Below are 14460 nucleotides of genomic sequence, written 5' to 3'. Positions count from 1 at the left end.
ACCACCACTGGGAAACATTGGTATAATACACCACCACTGGGAATCAGTGGTATAATACACCACCACTGGGAATCAGTGGTATAATACACCACCACTGGGAAACATTGGTATAATACACCACCACAGGGAAACAGTGGTATAGTACACCACCACTGGGAAACATTGGTATAATACACCACCACAGGGAAACAGTGGTATAGTACACCACCACTGGGAAACATTGGTATAATACACCACCACTGGGAAACATTGGTATAATACACCACCACTGGGAAACATTGGTATAATACACCACCACTGGGAAACATTGGTATAATACACCACCACAGGGAAACCGTGGTATAATACACCACCACTGGGAAACCGTGGTATAGTATACCACCATTGGGAAACAGTGGTATAATACACCACATTAAAATGCACATAAAGGTTCTCATAAATTTGACATGAACATAAACGTGCATGAGAAAATTGACACCAAATTTATACAGAGGTGCTAAGAAAAAACTATATTTTTTAAATGACCTGATTGTTAACATTTGCTCAGTAAGGTTTCAGGCATAAAGATAGTTGTTAGAATATCTGCAATTGTACGTAAATCAGAACTTCAGCTAGGCTATATGAAATATTTACAGTGTACTAGTATTCCATTGGCTTGGTATGAATACATTGTATTCTTTATGTTCGTTTTATCAGCATCTAGCGTGTTTGTAAAACATTGTTGAACAAGCCCAATACAATTTGCTCATTACATAATTTGCTCATTTTCTCCTCTCCTTTCTTTTCACTTTCCAGATCAATAATTTTTATATTAGCAATAATCTCCTAAAAAGTATTTATGTTCAAAAACGCGTTTAGCTACAAACAATTTTTTTTGCATTTTTTGTAAGTATTTGCAGTCACATACCAGAGAAAATGGAAAGCTTTGAACATAAAAACAGCTTATAAGAACCTACTAAATGAACTCGGAGGGCGGGGCGACTTAGTTTATAAGATAAGCTTTGACCGGCGTGAAATTACGTGAACTGTGTTACGGGTTTGTTGACCTCACACCTCTGTACATTGTGCTATCGGAACCGTGGGCAGCAAGTCTCAGGACCATGGAGAGCTCTGGAATTCTGACCGGACTTTTGTTAATCGGTCTTTTCACCGTCTTGTGCCAAGGACAGGTGTCACCTGAGATATCAGTAGAAGACGCCGAGAACGATAACGTGGACCAGAAAAAAGAATTTGTGAGTAATGATTGTATGGAAAAAGGTTACAAACAGCCGTCAGTAGCTAGTTGTTTCTTATTTAAGGTTCAGCTGTGTGATGTCAAATGTAATTATTCACATATGAGTAATTAACAATAAATGATCTTACTGATCATTTCAGATAAATGAAGTGAAACCCCAGTCAGTTCAGTCGCACTTATACAACTTACAACAATAGGCCTGTAACGTATCTGTACCACTGCGCGGTATTGGCATGCACTTTTTCAGTGTCAGAATGCGGTTCTAAGGCGTGCGTTTGCATTGGAACAGGTGGAAGCATTAGAGGAAATCCTGGGAGACATATATGACAGGCGTCCAGCAATAGAAAAGCGAGGAATTCCAAGGGTAAATACTATTTTATATTTTACAATTATTATTGTTATTGTTGTCAAAAAATGGACTGTAATATACCAGATAAGATCATTGCGATTTTGTTAAAAGACACTCTGTCGCATAGTAATGCATCATAGGTAATGTGATTGTGCTCGTGAATTGGCTGTGAAATGTCTTCTCGTCAGTGCGCGGTGGGGACCCGCTGCGCGATGAGGCTGGGTCCGCGCTTCGGACAACTCTGTGAATGCGCGCGAGGATCATACTGCAACTCCTATCTCCTCAAGTGCATCTGAAGAGGGCAGCCACGAGCGCGAGCGCCAAGACAGAGCTCGTGGACATGTTCTCATTAAGCATTTTAGCAAGGCACGTGGGTAGCTCTCCAAGTAAAGCCCTTAGGATCTATTATTTAACTAGTCAGCCTGGGCTTTTTTCTTTCTTTCGTTTTCTTCGAGAACCTGCTTATGAATGTTTAAATGTAATGTTTTTGTTTCTTAATATTCTTTGAACTAAATGTGTCATATTTGTCTTACAATTATATGGAATTTGTGTAGAATTAGCATGAATTACTGAATGTCAGCTTTCATTCTGAGCAAAATGTAAAAAAATCTACAGATTTCAGTTATTGTGGAAACAAAATAATAAACAAAGAATCAAATGAACAACACAACAATGTTATTAGTACCACTACAAGTACAAGTAAACAATTATTAGTTACAGTAATAGGAATTATTGTTATGATATAATTGATGCTGAAATTATATAACAACACTTAAAATATTCTTTGCATTATAGTACAGATCACCTGAAAAAGGGTACCCCTGTCCCAGTAACACATTACCAGTCCCAGTAACACATTAGGCCACTCCAGGACAAATGCAGAGTTTTTCAGTGAGTGTAGCATGCTGCCTGATTCCAGCTGCACATGTGTGTAACCTTATTAATGCATGGAAGCCTATTATCCTTTACATATAATCTGGAAGAGATTAAGTAACGATGCAGTTGACCCCAGATTAACTCCAGTATAAGTTTATTATCATAACACTTGGTGAACTCACCAAACTGTTGCTGGTTTTACTATTTGCATCAGTTGACCGAGTGGATGGAGCATAAAAACACCAGAGGTGGTAGTTCTGATCTTCGCTTGTGGGTCAGATTATGCGCTAACGCATTTTCCATACGCCATTTTCCATACGCCATTTTCCATATTTTCCATACGCACTACTGGGCACGCTTAGCCCTTGCTGTGAACTGGTCAGATGCCACAATGTCCCCCCCCCCCCCACACCCCCGGTAGGAAATTCAAAATGTGAGGGCATGTGTGTGATGGAAAATGAACCGTGCAAAATGTGTCACATCAAAGTTGTGAAGTGCTGATTGCTGGACCACCCACTTCCAGGAAGGCAGGCAGCACGAGCCGCAGGCATGCAGCAAATCTTCAGGAGGCAATAAACTCTGAAATGGCTCCTTTAAAACAGACGTGGTTTGCTTTCCTTCAGGATAGCAAGATCATACCCCATGACTCTCCTGTCTGATATCGTTATGGCCTGCGGTAAAGCCACAACTCCCCCCCCCCCCCCCCATTGTGGTCCACTGCACCGGTGTAGAAGAACCTTGCTTTATTGCCCTGGCTTGCTGGCTGAGATCAAGGCATTCAGGATAGTAAGGGTTCATGTTTTATGCTTCATATTTCTGTTGATCAGCACGAAACCCAAGGGTCTGATTATAAATGTAACTCTGGTGGATTTATGCCTTCAGTTGGTTGACCAAGCACGAGAACAATTACGGTTACTTTCTTCCCAATTAGATAGTCTAGGAAATGCTAGCGATAAAAGAAGCAGTGTGCATCAAATTAGAAGTGCCCTAACTTCAGCTGTGTGCATGACCTTCGCTACATTACTGTTAGCTGGGGTGTAGATGTTTAATGGTATTGCAAAGCAAATAGAGTATTGGGTGCTCCCTGTGTGCCCTAACAAAGACTGGTTTACCTTGAGTCTGTGTCTCTCTGTGGACCCAACCATGCCATACTTTCAAACAAATTTTTAAGCAACTCAGATGTGATTGGTTAAATGGTGTTTACTAACAGGATAAATGTTAAGGTCTCATGTTAAGGTCTCAACATACGAAGGTGTAGTAGGATGTAATAAAGTACCTCCCAACCCTGTGCCATCTGATGTTTTAAAATCAGGCACCTATGCATAATTTAAATGCCGTCCTAAATTATACAAAAAATTAAACCAATTCATGAACTTCTTCAGCAGTAGTGTCACGTAGGGCAACGCCCCCTCTCGTAGCTGTCACTCTGGGTTCCCTTGTGTCTGTGTTTCCGTGCCTGTTTCTCTCGCCCCGCTCGTTTGTCTTTGTGATTCCTTGTTTATTACCACGCCCTCGTTATTACCGTCACCTGCCCCTCGTTTAATGTCATTGTATTTAAGTCCCGTCATTCCCCAGTCTGGTATCCGTGGTTTTGTCTTTCCAGTTTGTTCATGCTGTTGGTTTGTTCCTGTTTGCCGTGAGTTCTGCCGTGTTGTTTGCGTTTTGGTTTTCCGTCCTCCGTGAGTTTTGCCTGCCCTTCCGTTGTTCGCCCGCCTCGTTGTTCCCCTTGTCTATTATCATGCCTGTTTACGTTTCATGTCTGGATAGCCTGCACGTTATGACCCCTGCCTGTATATACGACTCCGAGTTCGGTATTCCCATGAATAAATCTCGCTCATCTCAGCGTTTGTGTCCGTCTCCTCGCCCCGTTGCATATGCAACGTTACATATGCAACGGGGCGAGGAGACGGACACAAACGCTGAGATGAGCGAGATTTATTCATGGGAATACCGAACTCGGAGTCGTATATACAGGCAGGGGTCATAACGTGCAGGCTATCCAGACATGAAACGTAAACAGGCATGATAATAGACAAGGGGAACAACGAGGCGGGCGAACAACGGAAGGGCAGGCAAAACTCACGGAGGACGGAAAACCAAAACGCAAACAACACGGCAGAACTCACGGCAAACAGGAACAAACCAACAGCATGAACAAACTGGAAAGACAAAACCACGGATACCAGACTGGGGAATGACGGGACTTAAATACAATGACATTAAACGAGGGGCAGGTGACGGTAATAACGAGGGCGTGGTAATAAACAAGGAATCACAAAGACAAACGAGCGGGGCGAGAGAAACAGGCACGGAAACACAGACACAAGGGAACCCAGAGTGACAGCTACGAGAGGGGGCGTTGCCCTACGTGACAAGTAGCATGGCATGTGTGCACTGCCTGTATCACAGTACACTTTAATGTTGTGTTTATTATACTGTTGTTAAGTCTCTGTTGTTGTAGTTTCCAAACATCGGTTCCTGCCAGTTGTATCGTATGTCTGGCCCTGCCATGCTCTGTTTAATAATGACTCTAAATCAACCCAGTTCAGCTTACCACAAAAAAAACTATGTGCGTTTTGTAGTTCCATAAAGGTTTGATTTATAGTGAAACCACAGTATGTCTGAAAGAGATTTGACTCGGTGATCAGTCCATGTCATTTCAGTTCTCATTATCTATATTTTCAGAAGACTGCATAGATTCCAACAAAGCACATGTAGCTTTGGCTAATCAGCAGTGTGTTCTATTTACTCAAGGCACTGGGTCTCAGGAGACTCATTCCATACTTTAATTACAATCAGCATTATTAATTATCTGTAGATGTTTGATAAGCAACAGAGATATTTCAGAAAACCATTACATCTTGACAATGTAATGGGAATTGTGCTGTAATGCTAATAGCACTGTAATGCTAACTGCACTGACATTTAAAAGGCATCCTGAATTTTATCTCACTTTGTCCTTTAAACTCATAAAGGAAATAGACGAAATACTTGAATGTGATCACCTACATAAACATTCACTTAATAAACAAAAAGACTGAAACGGTGTGTTTCTGTGGGGAGCAATTGGCTGTAGTTTCACTAAATCACCACTGGGAGTAGTGAATTTCCCCTATGGCCTTCACATCAATATTTCAGTATATTTTTCCAGCAAATCACCACTGGCTGGTTTGCACTAGATGAAGATGATCCATCACTAGCCAAGGCTGAAAAAGCACGTGCCGTGTGCATATAGTTACTCACTCCTCTAGATCTCCCCTTCTCCACATAGTGACACAATATCATCAGTATTAAAGTAGTTCACACAGTTCACTAATGATGCAGTAAAAGGAAGAAGATAGCTGCATTACTGCAGGTTCAGAGCTTTACAATCGGCTCCAAAATCCCCTCGTCTTGGGGCTTTGAGTAAAGGGGGCGAATCTCAGAACGGTGAGACAGCATCCGTCCCCCTCCATCAGAGACGATCCCTTATGTGTCCATAACTTGCTCGTGCAGGCAGGGAAAATGGCACCAGGTCTTTTAACTGTTATCTTTCAACTTAAACTACGAGAGCAAGGGTTGTTTTTCTCGGTGGAAGACCTGTCTCCACGCACCTGTTCGAAATGACGAAGATAAGTCACTTCCTCGTGAGACTGTCAAGGAACTCTTTTGAGTAGCTTAGGTAAAAATGGAAGACTAGAAATTGTCCTGTAATTATTGCAATCGTTAGGAAATCGTTACATTAACCCACACCTGGCGTTTTAATAAGAGGTGTATAAACTGCAATTTTGAGATTTGACAGGGACACAGCAGCTTATAAATCACCCAATGATGAGGCGTAAGAAAGGGACGGCTGACGCTGTCACATTTACATTTACATTCCCAGCATATATTGTCCTTACAATTACAGCTTATCCTGAACAATTTGTATAGATTTGTTATTATGGCAATGCGTGTGCACTCTTTGGGTATTGAAGTGGCCTTGTTGTGTCTAACTTCCCTCTACTCTGCATGTCGTGTTCCCTGCCCCAGACTACATGTCCCATCAGCCATCTAATATCAGCCTATATAGGTGTTCCAATATAATGGTGTCTGCTCAACCTGTCTACAAGCTTTTATCTGCTATGACGCTTTTGATATTCTTGGACTGCTCACTTATTTATCCTTTTGCTTGTTCTGTTTGTTCTGATTTTACCCTCTTTATTGACCTGCTTTTTACTGACCATGGCACTGGATTCTTTTTTTGTGTCTGAGTTCTGTCAGTTGCATTATTGGAGTTACAGGAGACAGTCTCAGATTCCTTAACAACAGAGGTGGTTGAATGGGAACTCTGAAGTCAATTTTACAACAGAAATTGATGTAATAGAACTAAAACATTAAAGTACATGTGCTGTATTGGGAAAACACAGAGAAAATGGAAGAGGAGATGCAATCAATTTCATGCTGAAATTGACATCAGCGGAAGATACTGATGGTAGCTAGAGACATTTGTTATCAGAGTTAAGAACCCTTGGTCTGTATAGACTTGAATTGATTGAGGATAGATGTATAGAATAAACACTATTTAAAGCATCTTTGTACATGTGGTCAGTGTAGGGAGTGAACATGAAGGCAGAAATGTCTATACAGCTGTTCCAGATGTATTCCAGGGGTTTTAACAGCACAGAGTTGGTAAACCATGGAAAATAATGAGACGATGGCATAAATAATCTACATATAGGCCATGCTGAAATGTAAAAACATCTAAAGAGCTTACATTTAGATCGTGCTTTGAGCATGAGAGTTTAGGTTCTCTATGAGAAAGACATCTTCCTCCACCTGATGTAGAAGTGATCTCTAGCATCAGCGGTCCAGACACGACTGAGCAAAGGAGTCTGAATGGGCTACAGGGCATCGAGGCATCAAGGAGATATGACAGCAAATCCATTTAGTGCTATCAACATCTAAAGCAAGAGTTTGCAGTCAACATAAAACATAATTTGCCAGTGCAGATTAAATTACACAAGGTAATATTACCCGACTTAAAAAATGCTGAATAATCTTGGACACTGTATTGATTTAATCAATATTTCATGCTTGGTCACAACCATGTCATCTTTTATACTGTATATTAATTTGAAAATTAAAACTGAATGTGAATTGTGTTTTTATGATTTGTGCAACCCTTTTATGTATTGTGCAATGCTTGTCATATACTAGTCAAATGTCCTACAGCTAAAGATGTACTATTAAAATTGATAAGATGTACAGGAATTATAGCACATGAAACTCAGTTGATAAAAGCATGTATTATTAAATAAAGTAATAGATTCATTCAGTTACTTGCCATTTCTATATCAATAGTAATCAAAATGAACATGTTAAGTTGTAATCTTTTCCACAGTTTCTGTTGTCTTGAAATCTGTTCAGATGTACTGCATATATTTGGCTATTAAGTGTATATCTAATAAATACATGAAATGAAAATTATATGGTTTAAAGTAGGACAATCTAAAGAAATGGCAGTGTAACCTTTAACCACAGATCTACTGTAGCTTCCATTTCACAGATCTATAACTGTCTTCCAATGATTGGCAATTAAAGGACAGTACTGTAAACATTGTATTCATGCTCAAGAGGACCACTAGAGGCCGTTAGCGGTTACCTAGCGACAGCTGGGTTATTACCACAGACATATTCATGGTTTGGTTCTGTATGTCGGGGCAGTTGTTCTATAGATCATTATTTCTGTTACATTACTGTGTTACTGTGTCTGAGATGCTAATACTTCCCTAGCTGGAATTCTTCCCTACCTGGAAGTTAGATTTAATTGGATCTGGGAATTACAGATAAGTTGCCTTTTTCTATCCATAGAGTTAAAAACTCTTAACCCACACAATCCTTCTATCACTAACAAACCAGCTGCAACAAAAATTCATGATTCCATCCAGAGGTCTTAAATATATATATTTTTTACTGCTTAAAAAATATTTTGCTTTGCCTGTCAAATAATTTAACACCCCCCCCAACGGCACTGATGTCTGATCAATCAGTGAGTGATGTCACTCATTAACCAAACTGCAGAGGGTTCAGGTTCCTTAATAATTGATCCTGTGTAATTGCAATTCCTTCTAGGCTCTAATGGATTTTCATGATAAAACCTCCAGGCCAACAGATGATGTAACAGAAGGTAGGAGTAGCCTGGGCTGTCTGATTTCTGATTGGGTGGATCCCATCGTGCTGTCTCCTGGGCTGTCTGATTTCTGATTGGGTGGATCCCATCGTGCCGTCTCCCTATGTCAATTCTAGCATTTGGTATCTGTGTGCAGGCCTGACCTGGAGTAATACTATAACATGTAACTTGAAAAATGGCACAAGTTCAGTTTTCTAAAAACAGTGCCTGACATTTCAGTAATTAGATTCTCCTTGAGTAGGTGTTTCTCCGCAGTCCGACAGTCCGAGAACGTTTGCATAGCCTAATCCAAGTGAAATGCACTTTGGAACAATAATTGCCTAATTTAACTTTTCTCTGTGGAAATATTTGTCACAGCAGGAAGTGAAAATGTCATATTTTCTTACTTCCTGTAAGTTTGCTAGTATGGATTTGCACAGGAAACATCTAGATCAAAGTCTTACAATATTGATAAAATGTCTCATATATGACTGTGATCTGCAATCATTGCAAGGATATGTGGTTATAAGGCACATACTGAAAAATATTGTCCAAAGGATTCATTCACTGATCCACGAAAGCCAAAAAATTTATTACACTCTTTGTACTTATGTACATATTCCATTATGGGGGGGGACTGAACTTTAAGATCTGAGGACAATGGCTAAAAAAGAATTATGGAGTGGCAGATGGGAGTAAACTCTGAGCAGTATTTTAAGAGTTAATAAGAGTTGATGCCACACAGTCTTTACAGTTATACAGTGCAATTACAAAACTACGCCTGCTGCTCATCGCTACAAATAAAGCAGTGTAGGCACACAAAAGCTTCAGCAGAGGAACAGATTTTTCAGAGACCTTTAATTACCTCAGATGACGCACAAGGGGCCACAGACCCTGGCCTCTCAACACAGCGTTCTGCCAAATATGTTGCTGCCATAGCCATCGCCCTGAGCCATACATCGCAATGGAAGGGGCAGAAGATAAATCACAGAGACAGACAGACAGAGGCTTGTCACTTTTTGCATCTCACCATAAACAGGAGAACCCGGTAACCCATTTACTGCAGAGAAACTATGTCACCTGTGTTTTGACGATGCAATACAAATATTAAAGTTCATTTGATCCTCTACCATTAACAGGATTATGTGGGATGTGTACATTCAGCTTGTCTGAACATCAGGGCTAAAGATGAAAATGGAAAGGTGTTAATTATTCAGTACAGATCACAGGAACTGTTTTGTGGAGAAAAACATGTTGTCAGTATGAGATTCAACCTGGCAGAGAGCTAGAATAGAAGGTAAGTGTGGTGCTTGTCTGAGCAGCATGTGGTGATATGTAAAAATAAGTTACGCATATAGCTTTAAACTTCATTTCTTTTCATTTGTTTCAATCCATCACTTTTCATTTTTGTTTTCTGAATTTTTCCTCATGTACTTTTTCAGGTACATGTAATGTGGAACCAAAACAATGCCATGGGGGCAGCGATGCTCGAAACTCATGCTTTCCTCTTCTTCACGCAGCTGCATCTTTGCCAGCTTTATAAGAAATGTGACGCACTATTCTACCCACCACCAGCTCAAATCTGCCTCTAATCACACAGCTTTGCTCGATTGTTCAATACCTGAAGGCATTTATACAACCCCTAGTTAGAAGAGCCAGCAGATTGTGTCAATCATTCAGGATTCACTTTTTTTTTTACTTTTGCAAGGTAGTTATTTGGCTCTACGGGACACCTGAAAAGTGACTTTAAAAATGTAGCGCTTCTATTATTTCTAAATGTCTTATGCAATCAGTGGACAAGGCCTGAATAGTAGCACAATCAGAGAGTAATCTTCTTTGCGTCAAGCTGCAGTAATGAAAGATAGCTCTGATAGATGCAAACCAGGTTCAGTCTCTCTGTCTGAGAGCCTTCCCTTTCATTAACAGGAGGTCACACTACAACCTACCTACTGCAACTGTCAGGATCCATCAGCTCACATTTGCCTAAACATCCCAGCTGCAGGGTCAGGGAGGGACCAGAAATGCCATCATACACGCTGGCCTCCTGCCCTTGTGAGATCTTACCATGATTCTGTGGCTCCTACAGCAGGGCTCAACGTCAGAAAACCACCTCCGGAGAGAGACAGCAGCTACAGCCGCACTGCAACTGCTCTAAGTCATTAGAACAGAAGTGTCTCGACCTCTTCTCAAAGCCCATGATACGTACATAACCCCGATCTGCTGTCGGCTCCATTAAATTTCCATATGCTTCCTCTCCCTGTGCCACACTGACAAACTGTGACAAAGTGGGAGGACTAAAAGAAACCAAGGGGACATGCTGTCTCTAACTCTGTCTCAGTCGCGATACGAGACATTGTTCCGTCAGGTTGGGTATACTATGTCACTTTGTTTTTTGGACTGTTTTTTTTGGATAAGATGAAAATGCAACAGCAAGGTGATCAGTTTCTTCATAATATGCATAATGTGCAACAAAACACAATTTCACAATCCAATCTCTTACATATATGAAATATTTGATTAGTAAAGGGTGTGTCTAAATCCATGTGACATCATGAGCTTTTGATGTTTAAAAAAAAACGGCTTCATAATTTAATTTGCAAAGTAATATATATTAGAAGCACACTACGACAAAACAAGACCAGGAAATTAGAGTGTCATTATCAGTAAGTAATTTAAACATTTGTGTGGAGAGGAATGAGAAGAATATAATTACTCACCCGCAAAATATCAATTCCAGCCCAAACTCTTGTCTGTTCACATAATTGGGCTCCCGAGGGGGGATCCATAATGCAGGAAATAGGAGTGAGGACGTGGGTGCTTGGGGGCAGTACTGACGCATTGGTCCAGAATGTCTCAAGACCAAAAAATGTTTTTTTTAACCCTGCACCGTGTTAGGGAAGTTGACAGGAAGAAATAAGTAAGTCTGTGAGATAATGAATTCTGATGTCTCCCACATAACAGAGCAGCATCTCATTTGAGAATTGACTTCAAAGGCAAATACATTGATCACCCACAATGCACAAAGTCAAACAACCTATCATACTGTCTCTGGGAATTCCTGGCTTATACATGTCAATTAGGTAAACAGAAGGATAATTGCGAGAGCTTAAAAATCAAAGCTTCGTGTCTTCCTAGAAATTTATGGATTTTTGGTTAAGGATGGTTTAAGGCTCAAATTAAACAAATGAACCAGCTAAAAAGAGCGCCTCTGTCAATCATGTTATTCCTGTAGTGTACACTAAAAACATTTTTTTAAAGCACCCAAAGAATGCTCCTCTATTCACACTAGCAAATTTACTAACAGAAGATTTCTACAAACCCAAATGGTTATTATGCACATTTTGCACATTATCCCCTGTAATCCTCTACCTGCCATACCTCAGTGTCTGCTGTCAGAAGCTCGACAGTGAGATATTTTGAGCAAAGTTAAGTCACTCGGCCCACATCTCTGTATTTATGTGGAAAGCGTTTGCAGTGGAGGGAAAGAACGCTGAATTTCTTGACTGTGTTGATATGTTTAGCAGTTAGATTTTTAAAATAAAAAGCATCATTGAATTAATGTGAAAATAACCTAGAATGTGATCATTATTTGTGCAATAATGAACTGGTATGGTATGGCGCTTGCTGAAAAGGTTTCTCAAGTTCATAGTTTCATGGAATAATTGGACCGATATGAGTCATGCGGTTGGCAGTGATGTCTTATCTCCAGCCAAAAGATGTGCAAATGCAGCAAAATCAAAGTTATTGTTTCCTCCACTCTGTCCAACACCAACCCAACAAAATGCAATGTTCATTCCTGGATATTTTTGTAAATTATGATTAATAACTAATTGTGCATCTTGGCCAAACATTTGAAGCAGGTGTTGAAGGAGCCTGTATTCCATAATGGGAGACATTATATCATTATCAATCCATTCTGGTATTATTGTAGGTTGTTTTTAGCAGTGGTCTTTTGTAAAGGACAGGTACTGTGGGTCATGATGATTGTAGTTCCACCAAAGAAGGTCAGTAAAAACAAGGCAGTTGAATTACCTGGACTCTGACCATATGGCATTTTACAAAGTGCTATGTGTTTAATGTGAAAAGTGGTGTTATCAAGCATTTAGGATGGAAGATTTTGTTCAAGACATTCACCATACTTGACCTGTGATCTAGCAGAACAATGTTTATGCGACTTACATTAAGAATGAAATACCAAAACCTTTAACTAGAATATATTACACAGGCATAAAGTTTTTTTAAAACCCTTTTGCTCACATAAATATTTTTGTCGTTTTAAAACTGTTCCTCCGTCAAAACAGCAAAATGTCTTCATATTAAGAGCAAGGAACTTAGGAATGAGTCATATCTGGCGTCTCTCTTACGCATGAACAAAATGGATGGTAAAGGTGGAGCAAACGAAGTCATTGGCACGTATCTCGTTCAAGCACATATAAAGTGATGGGATCACTGAAAGCACATAAACACTTAAATCTATGAACAAGGGGTGTGTTCCTTTATCGTTGCCCACAATTGCGCAGAAGACCATGGAGAGTTCCAGACTATGGACAAGAGCGCTCGCGTGCGCTGTGTTGCTGTCCTTCGTCTCGGGTGCTGAAATTTACGATCTGGACAGTGAGCTGGACTTGGATAGGAGAGCCCTAAGGGATTTCTATCCCAAAGACCCAAACTTAACCACCGAGAAACAGCTCGTAAGATCTAATGTTATGTAACGTAGAAAGTATAACAGGTCGTAAATTCTACTCTTTATTTACTGAACTCCTTTCGGTATGCTTGGTATAATCGAAATCTCAGCTCGATATCTCGTCTTGTTTTTCTGCGTCATACAGCTAGGTGCTCTGCATGAAGTTTTGGAAAAGCTGCAGACTAAACGAATTTCACTTTGGGAGAAGAAGTTCGGCCGTGTTCCTATGGTAAGAAAGCCATCACTAGAGCATTCTAAAGGGTATTCGAGCTATATGAGAAGTTTAAATCTTAATTTTAATAGACTAAAATGTGTTATCTGACTTTTTCAATATAGAAAACTACCAGAAAGAGCTCGTTTTCCCCTCGATGTCGACTTCTAGTCTAATATCAAATATCTCGAATATTATATGTAGATAAAATGTTAATATAAAGGCGAGATTACTCTAATGCTAATGTTCAGTAATGTATTGCAGTAACAAAACAATAATTTGTCTTATTTATAATTCGTATAATTTGTTTTGATTCAAATTTTCTTCCAGTGCTTCGTTGGCGCGCAATGTGCCGTCAGAAAAGGAGCTAGGATTGGGAAAATGTGCGACTGTCCACGCGGGACATTCTGTAATTTCTTTTTGCTCAAGTGCTTGTAATTACGAATATTCCCTGAAAAGAAATCGCGTGGGTTCAATAAAACATATTTATACGTCGTGTTCTATTTTTATGATACAAAAAGGCTGCATTCACGTGAACGGTTAAATATGAAAGATAGTCAGAATGCTCTGCTTTGGATGTACATGTAATTACGTATAAATAAAACGTGATGAATCTTTTTTTTAAGGCAGCCTGGGTGGTCCCTATTTCACAGAAGAGTTATTGATCTGTTAGAAATTACACATTTATTTATTCAACATGTTAATAAAAATTAATGGGCGTTTAATGGGCATAGTAGCAGTACTGGTGTTAAAACAATCTAATGTACTGGTTTGCAAATAATTATACAGGATTTCAAGCTCCACTAAAAAAATACATTCTACTAGGGATCTTCACATATACCACAGAGATTAAAGTTACAAGCATAACTTTAACCCTCATGGAAAATTCCTGCTGGCTAAGCTGGTTTTATAATTTTGAGGGGAGCAACTGATTGTCAAATATGTAGTCACACAGCATTATGGGTTTTGGGAGTAA

At 39.8% G+C, this 14460-nt stretch overlaps 2 protein-coding genes across 2 annotated transcripts; both read left to right on the top strand.

The window, feature by feature from the left end:
* The first annotated feature begins 1041 nt into the window (after positions 1 to 1041).
* cartl (cocaine- and amphetamine-regulated transcript-like) lies at positions 1042 to 2233 on the top strand. Its single transcript, XM_077021322.1, has 3 exons — positions 1042 to 1232; positions 1524 to 1598; positions 1772 to 2233. The coding sequence occupies exons 1-3, from the start codon at positions 1101 to 1103 to the stop codon at positions 1877 to 1879; spliced, it is 315 nt and encodes a 104-aa protein (XP_076877437.1). The 5' UTR covers positions 1042 to 1100; the 3' UTR covers positions 1880 to 2233.
* Positions 2234 to 13055: 10822 nt separating this feature from the next.
* cart3 (cocaine- and amphetamine-regulated transcript 3) lies at positions 13056 to 14053 on the top strand. The gene is made up of 3 exons (XM_077021316.1): positions 13056 to 13280; positions 13419 to 13502; positions 13815 to 14053. Exons 1-3 carry the CDS (start codon positions 13065 to 13067, stop codon positions 13920 to 13922), a joined length of 408 nt encoding a protein of 135 aa, XP_076877431.1. The 5' UTR covers positions 13056 to 13064; the 3' UTR covers positions 13923 to 14053.
* The last annotated feature ends 407 nt before the right edge of the window (positions 14054 to 14460 follow it).

Source organism: Brachyhypopomus gauderio, chromosome 1 (genome assembly GCF_052324685.1).
Source record: "Brachyhypopomus gauderio isolate BG-103 chromosome 1, BGAUD_0.2, whole genome shotgun sequence".
NCBI classification, from domain to species: domain Eukaryota; kingdom Metazoa; phylum Chordata; class Actinopteri; order Gymnotiformes; family Hypopomidae; genus Brachyhypopomus; species Brachyhypopomus gauderio.
This window is presented reverse-complemented; position numbering and strand designations above follow the sequence as displayed.

Coding starts and splice junctions, on each gene's coding strand:
- cartl (XM_077021322.1), top strand. CDS start 1,101: ATGGAGAGCTCTGGAATTCTGACCGGACTTTTGTTAATCGGTCTTTTC. Junction 1,233..1,523: donor TGGACCAGAAAAAAGAATTT/GTGAGTAATGAT, acceptor GCATTGGAACAG/GTGGAAGCATTAGAGGAAAT. Junction 1,599..1,771: donor AAAAGCGAGGAATTCCAAGG/GTAAATACTATT, acceptor TCTTCTCGTCAG/TGCGCGGTGGGGACCCGCTG.
- cart3 (XM_077021316.1), top strand. CDS start 13,065: ATGAACAAGGGGTGTGTTCCTTTATCGTTGCCCACAATTGCGCAGAAG. Junction 13,281..13,418: donor TAACCACCGAGAAACAGCTC/GTAAGATCTAAT, acceptor TGCGTCATACAG/CTAGGTGCTCTGCATGAAGT. Junction 13,503..13,814: donor AGTTCGGCCGTGTTCCTATG/GTAAGAAAGCCA, acceptor ATTTTCTTCCAG/TGCTTCGTTGGCGCGCAATG.